We start from the raw sequence: 16005 nt of genomic DNA, 5'->3' as shown, positions 1-16005 counted from the left end.
CTTAACCTTTTCTCTAGTCCTCATCCCAAACCTCTTTGTTTAGCAAAGGAGAACTTGATCTGTTCAAAAGCAGACCAAGCAGTTGAAACCCACACCTGTGGAGAAAAATTGGTCTTTTGATTAAATCAAGCTCTTGATAAAAAATGTGTCATGAAAACTATGCTTTCTAAGTAAAATGAATCTTTGTAAATTCACAAAATATTTTAGCCCCCAGGAATTTTAATACTGCCAGAATGTCTGATACATTTGTAGCTTTGTTGCTGCATTTCTTCTGTTCTCATTCTGTGTTGGGTGCTGTTGTAGCCCAGCCTTTCTTGCCATGAGAGGTGGAGAGGGGCTGTACACAGCAAAATCTCAGCTTCCCAAGAGGGACAGAGACTGAGGAGCACTGTGGCTCACAGTAACTTTAGGGGAAGCTCAAGAGCTTTTAACAGTGATGTTAAAGGAGCAGTGGGCATGTTCAATGCCTGAATTGCCCCCAAAAAATCAATCAATCAATCAATCAATCAATCAATCTGCCAAAGGAGTAGTTTCTTTACATTCTTTTTTCAGTGAGGGCTGGGGCAGGGCAGCTCTGTGACTGTATTGGTTTTTCAGGACATGAAACTTCTTGTCATTTCCTGGAAAGCTAAACCTGCCAGATTTCACTAGGTTCTGGCATGTCTGCAAGTGCAAGAGGTCTTAAGCATTCTGGTCCCAGGCCATGCCATGCCCCTTCTTATGAAATGCTTGGTTTTCTATTACAGATCCCTGTTTACAGGGTGACACTGTGTTGGGAAATTTATAAAGTGAACCCAAAACTCAGCTCTAAGGCCAAACGGTGCAGAAGGTGGTTGCTAACACAGTCCTTTACAGTGCTTAGAAATAACCACTTTGCAATGCTGGCTGTGGACTGCTTTGTATCTTACTCCTTTCTTATAGGTTTTTGTGTTTTGCTCAAGTTGGCATTTTTATGTTCCTCAGATAAGATCCTCCCCCTTCACAGGCCCCTTTCATATTTAAAGCTTATTTAAGTCCCACCTTATTTCTGACAGTAGTTGAGTGATGCTGTTGATATACAGTCTCACAAGAGCAAAAGCCTTTTATGCTGTGTCTGGGCTGTGAGTCATTTTGTGGATGCAGAATACGTCCACATTTTAATTCCTCTGGTACCTACTGGCAGTCAGCTGTATCTCTTCTTTAACCTAGGAAGGTCTTCCAACTGAGAAGAAGGCTTCTTGTAACGGCTTTTAACAAATAACTGTCTTTTTTATGAGTTTGTTCCTTGTCTTAACTCATAACTTAACTGGGGAGTTAGTCACTTTTATCACTTAGATTGAAGCTGTGATGTTCCTATTCTCACTACATAAGAAAACTTCGAAAAAGCACAAGTTGTTAAATTGTTTCAACAAGCAGAAACTGATTTTCAAAAGTATGTTGTGCCAGACTTGCTAATTTTTTGTTATTTCTATGAACAAATATTCATGGCATAGCATTTTCTGCACAGTAGTTATAGATATCTCAAAGGGAAAATGATTTTGCAGGCACATTTCCTCCGGTAAGACAGACCAGTCCTTCAGTGTGGTTAATTTTGCACTTGCAGAACACATTCAGCCCCTCCTTAAATCCAAGGCTCTGCAGTGGGTTGAGTCCACCACAATTAAACCTTAAATTATCTTTGCATATGCACCAACATAGTCTACTGTAAAAGGTGCAACCACAGTAGGTGAACTGTGCTGGATCTGAAATGGCAGCACCTCATTATGCTTATTCAGACCTACAGTTCCTTTTGAGTCCCAGAATGAAAAGCTCAGAACTGCAGCTCATCTGCAAAAGTCTACACTGGTTTCAAGATGCTTTTTAAGAATATCTTGGATTGTTCAAGTTATTGCTGGGGATTTTGTGGTACTATGTGCATTCTGGTGGAAGCAAAGAAACCATAAAACCCCCCATTACTTCCTTCAACTTAAAAGCTCTATTGCAGGAGAGGTAGGAAGCTCTCCACAAGTGGGTGGAGAGTACCTCCCCCACTTATAATCTTATAGACAGTCTTACAAGATGTGTGGCAATCTTCAATAACCTGAAATCCAAACTACCCAAGAGATAATATGAAAAGATAAGTGTTCTTGTTGTTTCCCCATCCCTCAAAACGGTCATGAAGACCCAGAAGGTAGGTCTTGAAGCTGAGATCTTTTTCTCAGGTAAAGCAATGCAAACCCTTGCTTCCTTTTGTATATTTACTCATTCATTTGCTTAATGGAGATTTTTAATTGAATGAAAGGATACTATTATGGTCAAATGATACTTCAGCTGTTAGCACATACTTTACACTGCATCAAATGCCCTGACTGTAGAAAAGTGGCAATTTATATAATTCTAAATATAGTAATATATTTCCTAGAAGAATAGAGTTTCAGTAATTGCAACTTGAATTTGACATTAGTATTTAAAATAATCCAAAATACCTGAAATTAACACCAACTGTACACAAACAGAAAAAAACTGAGTTTTTAAAGGTACTGATTCTGGTGAGAGTTTGAGAAGACCAGCCTTTGAGTTCATGTTATATGCATTTGAGAGATATGCTGAGCACACAGCTACTGAGCTGCACACAGCCAATCTCAGCAGATCAGAATAGCTCTCAGCATCTCACCTCCTGCCATTAGGAGTAGGGATCAGCCAAATGAAAAATGATGCTCTGATTCCATCTGGATGACAGTAACACCCTGGATGACAAGCCCTGGCTTATTTTGTCTTTCATAAATGATTTTAAAATAGAGACATTCTACATTTCTTTACTAAATGTAGTCCTCAAGAGACAGTAAGTTAATTTTTGTTCCCTCTGCATTTCCTAAAGGCTATTAGAAGGGGCTACTCATGGAATGCTACGTATTTATATAGTGAAGTGCTGGAAGCATGGCTTTAAAAAAGAAACAAAAACCAAAATATGACCCAGCTTCCAGCTTGTGGCTTCTACTGCACTGAGGGTTAAGTAAAAGGCAAGAGTCACTGATCTGCTGAGATACCAGTTACTGAGACCATCACCAACATTTTACCTGTTAGAGAGAGGGAGCATTTTCCAGCTCTGGGCTTTTATCCTTATATTCTAATTTTAGGAGGAAAAATGTTATTTTCCTACAGTTGAAAGATGCCAGCCAAAGCCTGGATTTGTCCAGAGCTGTGTGTGAGCTACATGTGGAACTGAGGAGCTCACTGCAGGAAGAGGAATGAAAGGCAAGATGGATTGCTCTGCCACTGGCCTATGACTGCTTAAGTAACCCCCATGCCACAAATTAGGACATGAAAGATTTCCTTTTTACCTCGTGTAGAACCACTAATTTCATGTATTGTTCTGGTGGCCTTCCTGTTGAACAAGTTCATCACAGGGTCATCAGGGATCTTCAGGAGTCCCTAACACTGCGTTCCTTATTCACTCAAGTTTTATGCTTCAGCCACCTTAACTGTTATATGCATACTGCCAAAATTGATTTTTTAAGGTTATACATCACATACATTGAAGAAATGTACATGAGGAGTTGCTCAGGAGCACACAAAATGTCCAGTCATACATGAGATGAGTGACTGTGCAGTAGCCTATAGTAGTAGTTGGTAACAGGACAGCTGCTGTACAAAACATAACTGCAGCAACATCTCAAAAGTAGATAAGTTAATAACTTAGATTTGAGATTTCTGTTTGGTTTTTTTGGGGTTTTTTTTGGTGGTTTTTTTCTTTGTGTGTGTGTTTTTTGTTTGTTTGTTTATTTGGTTGGTTGGTTTTTATTGAGAGAAAAATCACAATTAATGAGACTCAGAAAATGTGTTCACAAGATAAATATATGTAGTACTGCCAGGAAGCCTGCTTTAATCTAATGAACAATATTTAGGACTCAAGCTTTTTCATAAGAGAAAAGAAAGAAACTGTTTATGATAACAGTAAAGATGTTTATTTTCCAATATATTTTCCTACCTGCTTCAAAATAAGCTGCAAAATCTATCAAAAATTGAAAAATCTTGTGCTGCATTGCCTGAAGAAAGAAAATTTAAGACTGTGAAAGCCTCATGAGTGTTTAATAATAGACTTTTATAGTCTTGACTAAGCAATGGTGATGATGTATTGCAAGATTAATACATAAATCATTAGGAAGCTTTAGTCATCTTAATACAGCAAGCCTATGTTTTGCTTAATTCCCTGATTCATCCTAAGGCATATATTGAAATTTTATGTGGCCTTTCATTAAAAAGCCCAGCATGTCAGCCACGTTTTGCATCACTTGTCTTTTAATGGAGCACATAGCAGCTGGGCTCTCTGCAGTTTGATCTTGGTGCACTCTGCCCTGCAGGTAAATTAACACCCTGGGAATTGGGGAGCGGTGATGGGTGAGAGGAGAATGACATGCAAGACAATTGTGAAAGGTTCACATCAGGAAAACTTCAGGGCTAGCCCTGGCTGGGTTAAACTGACCTGTGTGCCAGCCAGGATGGTCACAGGTCCTCTGAGCCTTTTGCTCAAGCGAGCTGTGGTGGGGCACAGGGTGCTGTCCGTGAGTCCATGATGTCTGTTAGGTGTGTGCACAATGTGAAAGGAGCGCTCAGTGAGGGTGGCAAAGCTGACAGCAGCAAGAGAGCCCCGTGCACAGGAGGATAAAGAAAGTGATCTGTGCTGAGCAGCGCAGCTTCCCCTGTTGCTCAGTGGGTACCCTGACCTCACTTAATCCTCTTTGCTAAACATGGGATCATCTGACTTAAGTGGGAGACCACTGTAGAAAACAGACCAACTAAAACCAGCCTGAGGAGAAACAAGACTGCCAAGAGATATGCTAAACATTATTTCAGTTTTCAAACTGGGATAGCAGCTGAGTCCATATTTAAACACCTAATTAGCCACTGCAGGCTTCAGTTTGAAATTTGGCTTCTCATTACTTTTTGAAAATACATTCCATAGGGAAACTGCTGCTGGAGACAGCACCATAGAGATAAGTGGCAAAATCAGCTAATCAGCTTTTGGTAGAAAAAAAGAAAAAAAGAAAAAAAAGAGAAGAAATAAAAAAATAATCAGCAAACATCAAGGCACTAACTCTAGAATGGAATACCTACTTATTTTCTTCTTGCAAAAATTCAAAACAATCCCTTTCTTTTCTCCTCCTGAATTTTTATAGCAGTAAGTCAAAGCTGTAGCTTATATTGCAAAATATCTTAAGCCAGAAGTAAGAATTTTGCTAAAAAATATTTGGACACAAAATGCAGAACCAGTTTTAACCTGACTCTTTATTCATCAGTATAAAATCCATAAAACATTATTTTTAAAGGAAGGAGAAGGTCTTGTGTATTGGTGCTCTCTTGGAGAGATTTCAAAGCAGCGAATTAAATTCTGCCTGCCTTAACTCCTTCTGTACTTTTAATTCAGTGAGTTGTGCACTTGTGAACCTTCAGAAAATGTGGAAATGCATAACGTCAATATTGTTTTACTTAGGATGGAATTATACGTTTATTCATTGTAAAAAATGTGCATACAGAGCATAAAGTACAAAGAGAGGCTAGATTTAGATGCATAGGCTTTAAAGCCAGATAATTCCATGTGTAAGAGGAATACATTTTATGGTTTTAAACTAAAAGAGGGTAGATTTAGATTGGACAAGAGAAAGAAATTTTTATGATGGGGATGGTGAGGCACAGAAATGGGTTGTCCAGGGACAGTGTGGATGCCCCATCCATTCAAAGCCAGGCTGTTTGGGACTTTGAGAAATCTTGTTAGGTGGAAAGATGTCTCTTCTTATGGTAGGTTAGAGGAATTAGGTGATCTTTAAACTTCCAGCCCAAACCCTTCTGTGAATCTACATGTGTGTATGTAGGAGACAGAATCTTGGTGTAAGTTCAGGCGCCTATTTTTCTGATACATAAAGTCAACACTGGATGTAATGAAATCAAATAACCAGTGTTGATTTATTTTTTCAATGTGTCATTTAAACAATGTGATTCTAATAAAATGGGGTCTGACAAAAAACAGTTGTTCAACAGATATCTTCATCAGTTCTGTGTCGTGTTATTCCTCTGTCTTATGTAGTCCATTGATGTCAGATTCCTGGAAAGCAAAAAACATGCACACAGAAATCAGGAAAAGAAAAGCTAATCATTGCAGGGCCTCTGCCAAAAGTTTTTGCTCTGTGTGTCTAATTTTATATTCTTCATATCTATATTATTTTATTGAAGTCTGATTCCTGGCTGCCTTGCAGATCATTTGCATCTCTGCACTGTGATATAAAAGGCCTCCTCATTGATTGGGTAGCTTTTATATCTTCTCAGCACTCATGTTTCTCTGACATACATACCTATGCAAAATGCAGGTCTTTGGAGGATCCAGCCCTTGTAGTTCATGCTTCATTGCCACAAGGTAAGTCAAAACAGCCCTGACACAAAATGTGGGAATGGGGAGTCATGGGGAGCATTCAGCATCCTCCTGCCTGGCATCTGAAGATTATTGAAGGCCCAGCTAGACCCAGGCAGAACAAGTCAGAGTAGTCCCCAGCTCTGCTTCCCTGCGAGCCACTTGCCAGACAAGATCACTCTGGTTCAGCTCGGGAGCCCGTCCCGTGCCCCAGCTTGTGTTCAGTGGGGAATGGTGGCGCTGATGGAGGAGTGCCAGGGGGAGCTGCCAGCTGGCTGCCGGAGGCAGCTGGGGATGAAGGCTGCTTCCCATGGGTAGTGTGAGCTCTGCCCCACGTGGCTGTGCACAGGAGAAGCTTGTAGCAGCTGAGGATCTGGTCCTTCAAGTTAAAGGGGTTGGAATATGCATGAAGCATAAGGTGACATTTTGAGTGTCTCAGATCAGAGCATGGACGTTACTGAATTTAAAATGCAACTGCAATTTCCTGACTAATACCAAATCACTTTTATATTCATGCAGTGATTGTTCTTTACTCTCTAAATAGCCCATTTTGCCCAAAGGTGCAGGTGATATCCTTATGATAATGAAGGTATTTCATCCAGCACGCTACAGCTGAGGCTGTTGGTTGGTGCAAGAGCCACCTGTGATCAGCTGTCCTTTTCAGTTCTCAAGTCATATCATGGTTTTGTAGACTGCTTGTGATTTGCTTGTACATAAAAGGAGACAGGAAAAAAGTAAAGAGATGCACTGGAGGTTCAGTGTTGTTGTCTGTTGTTGTTTTTTACTTCCTGTGGCTAAGCTGTATTATTTACTGTGGTGTCTCCAAGTTTCTGAATCCTTGCAGATAACGTGGACAGTTATTTGCTACCGTAGCCTTATACCTCTGTAGAGAGTCAGCCTGATTCTTAACATCCAGGGCTTTCTGTGATGAAGTGCACAGGATATTATAAATAAGATAGTCAATAAGAATGAGATAACAAAATGAATTCATATGTTTACTATTTATTCAAAATAAAAAACTTGCACATAATAACAGCCACAGAAATCACAGGGCAGGCTTTCCTGCAGAGTAAGAGCATCCCTAGTCTGGACATTTCTTGCACTTAGGGTGAAGGTGTAGAGGATGGAGCTGTACCTGCTGCCACCACAGAGATAGGACAACATTTGGGGAAAAGGAAGGAACGAGAAAAGAGAGTTCTGTTCCTGGGTGGGTGCCCCTTTATCACCTTTCACCAACAGGTTAAGGTTCTGCTGCTGCATGGACCTAACCCCTGAGTCCACATGGGGAGCAGAAGCAGCACCATTTCCCCGGGCTTTAGCAGAGGCAAAATGGATGGGGGCTGGAGTGGTTCCACTGCTCCCAGGAGCCTGCTGCTTTAGGCTCCTGCCTGCTTTGCCTCTGAGCTGTCTTTAATGCCACCATTTCCCTTTGGTTCTGCTTAGCACAAAAAAGGTTAGATGAGAGGCTGGGGTAATTACAGGAGTGAATTGTTATGGCATAGGAATTTGTGGAAGTGGTGCTGAGGCCTCAGTCAGGAAGAGCATTTTAAGTGACATACCTGCTAATTTGCCTGAAAATAGCCTGCTTATTTAAAAAAAAAAAAAAAGGTACTGCCTGCATGCAATGAAACTCAACTCAGCAGTTCCTAGAAAGCTCTACTTGAAAGAAAGGCACATTTATTTGACATCCAGATGAGACAGGTGCACAGGAGTCTCAACAGGTAATGTTTTGCTGTAACTCCTGGAATTTGCGTGCCTTTGTCATACCTCTTTGGCACAGATCCTGTCATCCATCTGTACTTTAGAGGCTGTATAGGGCCTGTAAACTATGGTTACATTTGCAGCTGCTCTCCTTGCTCTATCTTTTTATCCATCTCTTAGCTGTGCACAATCTGGTGTGTGACCAGGGCAGCTGCAATGAGTACCTTACTCATCTGTACTGTTTCCAACACAGGAGCCTTCAACTAGTAGGTTCTGATGAAGTAAAAATATTAATAGCAACAAGTAGTATGATCAGTCATGGATTTAACAGGGAATGGCGTGTGTATGTTTGGAAAGAGCAGAGTGAAAGAGGGGAGAGAAGTTTAAGGGCCTCCAGGTGATGATAGCCTAGAGATTGATGCCTCAGCATTTCTGGTTTAAAGAGTTTGACAGAGAGATTTTGGCAGGTATTGCATAATTTTATTTTAATATTTTTCCCTGCAATAAATAAGACTTGGTGTCTGATGGAATAATCACCAAGACTTGAGTAAACAACATGCCTGACAGTGATAAGCTGTTTCTTCTGACGAGTCAGTGTATATCTGGATATTGCAAAATGTGGTACATTTGATGTTTGTGCAGTTCTGTTCTCCTTCTGGTTATTTTTACATGCATCTCCCTCTCTGTTTCTCTCCTGTGTACAGATGTTCGTATTCACCCCATGGAGCCTATGCCCAAAGCAAACTTGCCCTCGTGTTATTTACCTATCGACTACAGCATCTTCTGACTGCAATTGGAAGCCATGTGACTGCTAATGTAGTAGACCCTGGAGTAGTGAATACTGAGCTCTACAAGCATGTCTTTTGGGTTGTGAAAGTGGTCAAATGGATGACAGCCTGGCTATTTTTCAAGGTATTCATTTTTTAAAATCATTTTGTTGCTGTGCCCCTGCATTGTGAAATCTGCAGTTGGCCTGGAGCTGAAGGTGTTTCAGAGTTTATAATAGTGTACAGTATTTATTGCATTTCTCTGCACTGATGAGATGTACAAAATCAATAAGGACAGGCTTTCCAGCAAACAAACATTTATTTTAAATGGCGGGAGCAAGCTGCCACGGTAGGGAAAGGGAATGCCTGTCACAGTCGTTGCCTATGCACTGGTAATCTCTGCCTTGATCTATCCACGTGCTTCTGTGCGTGCATGGGGGCAGGACATCACCCTAACATGGAGCCAGAATATGCAAAGTGTTCCTCAGAAATTACTTGTTGATTCTCTTAAAGAGAAGCAGACATGATCTGGCATGGTCTACATGTACACAGCATGTTACAGAGAGGAGGGCAAAGGGAAGAAGAAAGCTGTACAAAAGTGGCAGTGGGAGGTGGCTGTGCTCCAGGATGTGGGGTCCAGACACTTGTGCTCAGTGAGGTGGGACAATTTTTAATTAGCTTTTTCATTCTAACCCATAATTTTAATGGTACTTGATTTTTTATTATCCAATCCTGATCTGCACTAGGAAACAAAAAGTTGTTTAACAAAATGGATCCAGAAGTGGGGCAGATTCAGTTATGGGCAATGTTTTGTAGGAGTGTAAGTAGATTAAGCTGAAATCAGTTTAGCTCTGTAGGTGAAATCTCCTCATGAACACAGGCCTTTGAAGGGCTTGTACTGAGAGAATGTACTGCTTATAGCTCTTTCAGAGAGTAGTTTTGGATTAAGTAAATGGAACCTGATTCCATTAGAGAAAATTAAATGTCCTAATTAAAATGAAGTATTTTACATCAAGGAGCATGTCCCACAAAGCAAATTAATTTTAAACTTTGATATGGAAATATCAGTTGCTTTCATTTTAGAAATGAACTGGAGGCTGGAAGAGTGACTGTAAAATAAGATGCAAACAAATAAACCCATATTTAAAAAAAATAGATTCTTCTGAGTGCACCTTGAATATTGCAATAAAATGGTAACAAGAATGCTCATAATCTGTAATGCATTCTTAAAGAAGCAGACTGCAGCTTTGCCAAACCATGTACATTAAACCTGTTTTCCCTCTTGTGATTGCCATTTTAAATATCAGTCTTGAGTGGCAGTGTTTTTTCATTGGACTTACTTCACCCTCCTAATATAAAAGTTTCATGTAGATTTTTAAGTTGTGCTTAGAATTTCCTCTGGAGAGTCAAAATTCTTGCATCTGAGAGTGAGTTTCAAGTCTCTTGTTTTTTGCAGCTTTCAATCCCTCCCAGTTTTATTGATGTGCCCAGGAGACACTTTTGTATTATACTGATGATGTTTAGACACTGAATTGGATGTTATTGAACATTTAAAATGATTTATCACAAGAGGGATTCCCATTCTTACAACTCTAACAGCCCTGCCACTGACAGCTCCTCATCATTTCTTTCTTCTTTGGATGTGATACTGCTCAAAAGAAATTCTGCCTTGAAATAGATGACAGACAGACATACTGATCTGTATAGAAGAGCAATGCCCTTACTGCCTGAAAAGCAAATGTATCAATTGCTTTCTGAGCCAGAATAACCTCAGCTTTGCTTTCTGAGTCAGAATAACCTCAGCTTTGGATATCTGAATGCTTCAGTTATTGAGGTTGAGTTTTTCACATTTTTGTCTAACACTCAATGTGTTTTTCCCAAAAGCCAGAGGAGAGGGAAATTCTTATTTTCTCTCTTCCCATCCTCCCTTAGACCTCTGAGCTCCAACTTGTACTCTTTGCTTATTGCTTAGGATATATCTGTGTGTTTGGGAGCACTTCAGCCCAGAGGAGTGCCATGATTGGCATCACAAGGAAATGTTTAGCTCCACAAGAAGCTCACATTGAAAGCCTTCCTGGCAATTTTAACAGTGCTCTACTGAGGGCTGTAGTATTCAACATTCAAGCCTGTGTGAGTCTTGTGCTGGTCTCGTGCATTAGGGTAAATTTCCCCCGAGAAAAGTAAGAAAACAAATACAAGAAAATTCAGTTGTCTGGTAATATTAGCTGATTGTTGGTAGCATGGATTTTTTTCTCCTCTGGAATTTTGTTCCTGAGCACTTATATGAATCTTCCTTCTAGGATTACGGCAGTAATGCAGTGAAAATGAGGTTATAGCTCTTTAATCATATTGACTTAACTAACTATTGTCACCTTGAAGTATTCCAGAGTGGGTTCTAAATTTGTGCTGGAAATTGCTTCACTCACTGCAACATGGCCCTCTTGAGAGCCAGCATAGCCCAGAGAGCTTCAGTGAGGAAATGCACCGCATTGCATTCCCTCAGGAGAGAGTCAACATCTTGTTTGATTTAATTCCAAATAAACTGGCAGAGCCCCCACTACTTTTCAATGCATTTCTGCCAGCACTGGTGCCAGTCATGTTCAAGTCAAATACCTTTAGGGATTGCAGCCTGGCCCCCACTTTTGCTGGGCTGCTCATGTTTGAGGCAGCTCAGTGTGGCAGACAAGGCTGTCGGCTCAACATCCGCCTTGGAGCTGCCTCAAGATATTTAGGTACTTAAATGAATAGACTTGCAGCCTTGTAAATAGGCCATGATACGTATGCATAAGTTACTCAAAGTATTAAAAGCTTGATTTTCATAAAATTGCCAAGCATTATCTTCTAGACTTTATATATGGCTCAGAAAAGTCTTGGCCAAATCAGTTTGGTGGTCTTGCCCCCACTAGTTGCAGTGAGAGGCATTCCTGTAGAAATTAGATAGACCAAACTAAAGGTTCTGGTGACAGTCATAAAGTTTGTGAAATTGGTGTCTGCCCTTTAGAAGTAACATTTTCATTCTTTCTCAGCTCAATTCTTTCTCAGAAAAGTTATTGTCTGCTGTGGTACTCTAAATTTGCACTTTTCAAATGTTTTCTCTGTATTTTTCATAAACATGGACTGCACCTGTCACACAAGAGACAAATTATGTTTATTACTCAAAAAAATATATTTCTATCCCTATGACTTTTTGGTAAATAAAACCTGATGAGCTGACACATTCTTCTGCAGAATGCAATGAAGTATGTTATCCTTTAGTAATTTTTAACATAAATTCATCTTCTTTTTGAAGAGATAAAGTCCAAACTAATAAACACCAGCTAATTAATGAGATTGTAATAACTTGATAAGTCATTCATTGAGCACCAAACTGCAATTTAGCTAAGTGTGCAACACACCAGCTTTAGCACTGGGTAGTGTGCAGGCTGGAAACCAGGAAGTACCATTTCCTTCCCAAGTATTTCTGCATCTGCAGCAGATACTGAATATTCATCCTCAAACCAGATGGTCTCTGCTTGTGATACAATTAAAATGCCTTAGAGCAGAACAAAAAAGTTGACTCTCATTAATGTCCGATAACAGGGACTGTTCTGCTTCATATGACTTCATTATGGCATCAAAGTAGAGACATTTGACAGATAGCAGTGTTGTAAAATTCCCCAAAACCTTGTTTATGACAAGCTTGGTGAACATGTCATTACCAGATATAGAGTATTTGGTCCTTTCAGCCAGCTCAGATTGGTATTTAGGAAGGCATTGTGGAAGGAAGACTTTGCATCAGATTCTGTCTCAGCTGTCATTTCCAAAGACATAGTGCCAGATAAGTGATTATTGACTGACAAACTGAAAATGAGTAGGATTAGTGACCCTGCCAGGCTGTAAAAATGAAGGGAAAGGCTTCAGGAACACAGGCTAGATAGATATCAGTCAATATAAACTAATTCTTTTCCTTCACCTTGTCAAAATAGGTTTAACATTAGCGTAATTTTCCTATAACTTTTTTTTTAAAATGCTTCCAGTCAGTAAGCAAGTCTAGAAAACAAGATCTAAAGGACCTGGATTCATCATTCATGCCAGAGGACATAGTCATGCAGGCCTTATTGAAGCATTTCTTATTCAAACTGTCCCTTTGGCACTATGAATCTAGTAAATTTATTTCATCCTACCCCCCAGGTGTCAGAAGACAAACACATCACCACACAATAACACCAGCTGTAAGAGAATGAGAGTAATTAAATCCCACAGCTGAAAGCAGCAATTCATCAGCATCAACATTTTCTATGCATGAGAGTGTGTGGTCCTCACATAAAGCTAATCTGGGCCTTTCTCACAAAAATGAAAACTTGCAGAAACGTATAATTTGCAGTTAATTTTTACAAAAGGTTTTTCTGGTCAAAAACATAGAGAAGAAAACAGTCTGCTTGAATCCAGTAACACTGGTCTTTCAGCAGATACCATTTTTTACACACTGGTACAGGGATTTAAAGTTTCAGAGCTATAGGGGTCTTTTGTTCCATCTATTAAGTATTTTATTATTTGTACAGCCATAGAATGATTCTAGAGGAAAAGATGAGGACACCAGCCTGAGAAGGCTAGTAAATAATCTACTGTTTAATTCCGAAATCCTGATGATCTGGGCTTTTTTTCTTGCATGTGAACTCCTGGACTTGGTTAAGTATCCAGGTCCTGCCTGTTATGGGGTATGTGGATGGAGCTTGGCTGCTTTATTTATTGTAACTGCTGAGCACAGAGCCCTCTGAACACAGAGCCCTGTGTGCCTGCTCCAAGTCAGATCAGACCCCTCTAAGGCAGGCTGGCCCTCAGTGCACACATAAGTAGCACTGGACCCTGGTCTCCACTGAACCTATGATTCCCCTGCATCCCAAGATATCACTGTTTTTCTGCATGTTTTCTAAGGGCTAAGTGGTTAAAATATTTATTGGGAGGGACACGTTGAGAGTTGTGACAGGGTGTTTTGATGGTGGGAAAATGAAGGATTTGTGTTGCTTGCCTCAGTGTATGGCACACAAAGGAGTGTGTAGTTGCTGTAGAGGACAGCACAAAATGGGTGGGATTATGTCACAGTGCATCACAGGGAGTCAAGGATGTTGAAGTTCTTGTTTATAACTTATGTGGAGCAGCTGCTGCTGTGATTTATCCCCAAACCACACCCAAGCTTCCTCTTAAAGGGTGCCAGTTGGAACAGGCTGAAACACAGGCATGGAGCAAGCAAAAAATGAAGTGGTATGCACAGAGATACATCTCACATCCTGTCCTGCAGTTTTAGCTGTTTAATTAAAATAAGCATCCCTTCTTTTTTTTTCTTTCCCCTTCTCACAGTGTGAAATGGGAAGATTGTCTTCCCTCTTTAAAAATTGTTCACATGACAGGAAAACTGTCTCTATGTCTAATATTGCCTGCAGGATTCATCCTTTTTAGCCCAGGAAATGGTCTTAAGGAAAACAGGTTAAAACTACACTGTGCACTATGTGAAAACCCATGCTTGCACTGTGTGAAATTGTTTTGGACATTTCAGTAAGCAACTGAAATGTCAGAAGCTGTGTGTCTTACTGTGTAAGAGAGGGTTTATCCTTAACTCTGGTGTGTTAGAGGATTGCTGATTTAACCTGACAGCCCAGGAAGATTATTTATGTGAAAGCATTTAAATTTGTATCCAAAAGAGTGGGAAAAATAGTCCCTCCATTGCTTTACTGGGGTGAGAGTAAGTAAACAGTTAAGAAATTGTGAAAATATATGAACCTAACCACTGTTAGCACATCAGAACCTATCATCCTGTAATCTGTAACTGGTTTCATATTCAGAAACCACAGAGTTAGTTAGGAAAGACATTTTCCATCCATCAATCAATTCCTTGCAGTACTTTCCTAAGTGTTTGATTAATACCTTTGTGTGGTAATCTATTCCCAGTCAGACTTGTTGAAAATGGAGAAAACACAAAAAAGGAGGATAATTTTGATGTGGATCAAACACATATCAGGGACTCTGGACCTATTCCTCTCAGCTAAAAAGGAAATGTCCTCGATGTCTCTGAAGTAAAAGTCTCAAAATAAAGCCTGAAAGATTGGGAAATTAAAGAACCTTGAAATTTCCACTGGAATATTAGCACAGTCTTTTAAATTATGGGTTATAGCATCACACTACTGTAATTCTTCCTCATGCATCAGAGAAGTACTAAGTCAATAACTATGTGCTTAAAATTCTGTTTCCTTCTGGTCATGGAGTATAACTCTACTTGGAAACTTGAACCCACTGGCAGCAGGATACAGAGCAGCCACTACTCTTTCTCATCAGTCCATCTCTCAGAGAAAGAGCAAAAGAGAGAGGAAGGAACCCCAGCCCCAGTGAAATTACCCATTCAGCAAGGGTAGGAACAGGAATTACTGTCTTCCATGTGAATGAATTGGAAAACAGAGTTAAAGAGAAAGATCGCTGGCTTCCCTTGGAAAATCCTCCAAATTAGCTTATGAGTGAGCAGCAGTTCAGAATTAAAATAAGAATAGGCAGAAGAGTAAGTTGTGGGGAGTGCATATTCAGGTATATTTTATATATATATATATACATATATATATATAATATATATTTGCATAATCATATATATGTATATGGTCTATCTAAATTCCTCATTGCTTTGCTATTTGTGAGTTATATGTCCCTAAAAAAAATTGTACTGCAGAGCCCCATTACCTAAAGACCCTATCCACTACAGTGAAATATAATTTTAGGAGATTTTGGAGATATACAAGCCCTCCTTTCCCCCTCTCTGAATATGACAGTCTGTATGTTACCAGTCATTGAAGGAGACTGAAAAACCTTTCAGTGTGAAGTAGGGAAATTCTTCCATGAACAACACAGACACAATTTTTGCTGGTTTTCCTGAGTTTTCAAAAGTTGACATAAATTGTCGGCATCTACCAAGAAGCAGAAAATATCCCCTTTTCTAGAGGTCTATGGCATTTACGCCTGGAAGTCACCTTTGACAGGTCTCCTGGTTCATAAATCTCTGCAATATAAATGCCAGCATCAGGGGTGTGGTTTCCTCATGGTCACTGCTACTACAGGACCTTGTCTTATCCTAAGATAAATATCTACAGCTGGACAGCTGAATTAAGTCCTTCAAGTGGCAGTTTATCCCTTGGAATGACAAAGGGGTCCTCTGGT

At 40.0% G+C, this 16005-nt stretch overlaps 1 protein-coding gene across 2 annotated transcripts in view; it reads left to right on the top strand.

Annotated features, from left to right (window-relative positions):
• The window catches only part of DHRSX (dehydrogenase/reductase X-linked), a 161062-nt gene that overhangs the window by 122254 nt on the left and 22803 nt on the right, over nt 1-16005 (top strand). For both annotated transcript variants that reach the window (XM_030971022.1, XM_030971014.1), the window contains one exon: nt 8767-8974. In XM_030971022.1, coding sequence (XP_030826882.1) covers nt 8767-8974 — 208 coding nt within the window. The remainder of the gene's footprint in view (nt 1-8766; nt 8975-16005) is intronic.

The sequence above is a fragment of the Camarhynchus parvulus genome, chromosome 1 (genome assembly GCF_901933205.1).
Source record: "Camarhynchus parvulus chromosome 1, STF_HiC, whole genome shotgun sequence".
Classification (NCBI taxonomy): Eukaryota; Metazoa; Chordata; class Aves; order Passeriformes; family Thraupidae; genus Camarhynchus; species Camarhynchus parvulus.
This window is presented reverse-complemented; position numbering and strand designations above follow the sequence as displayed.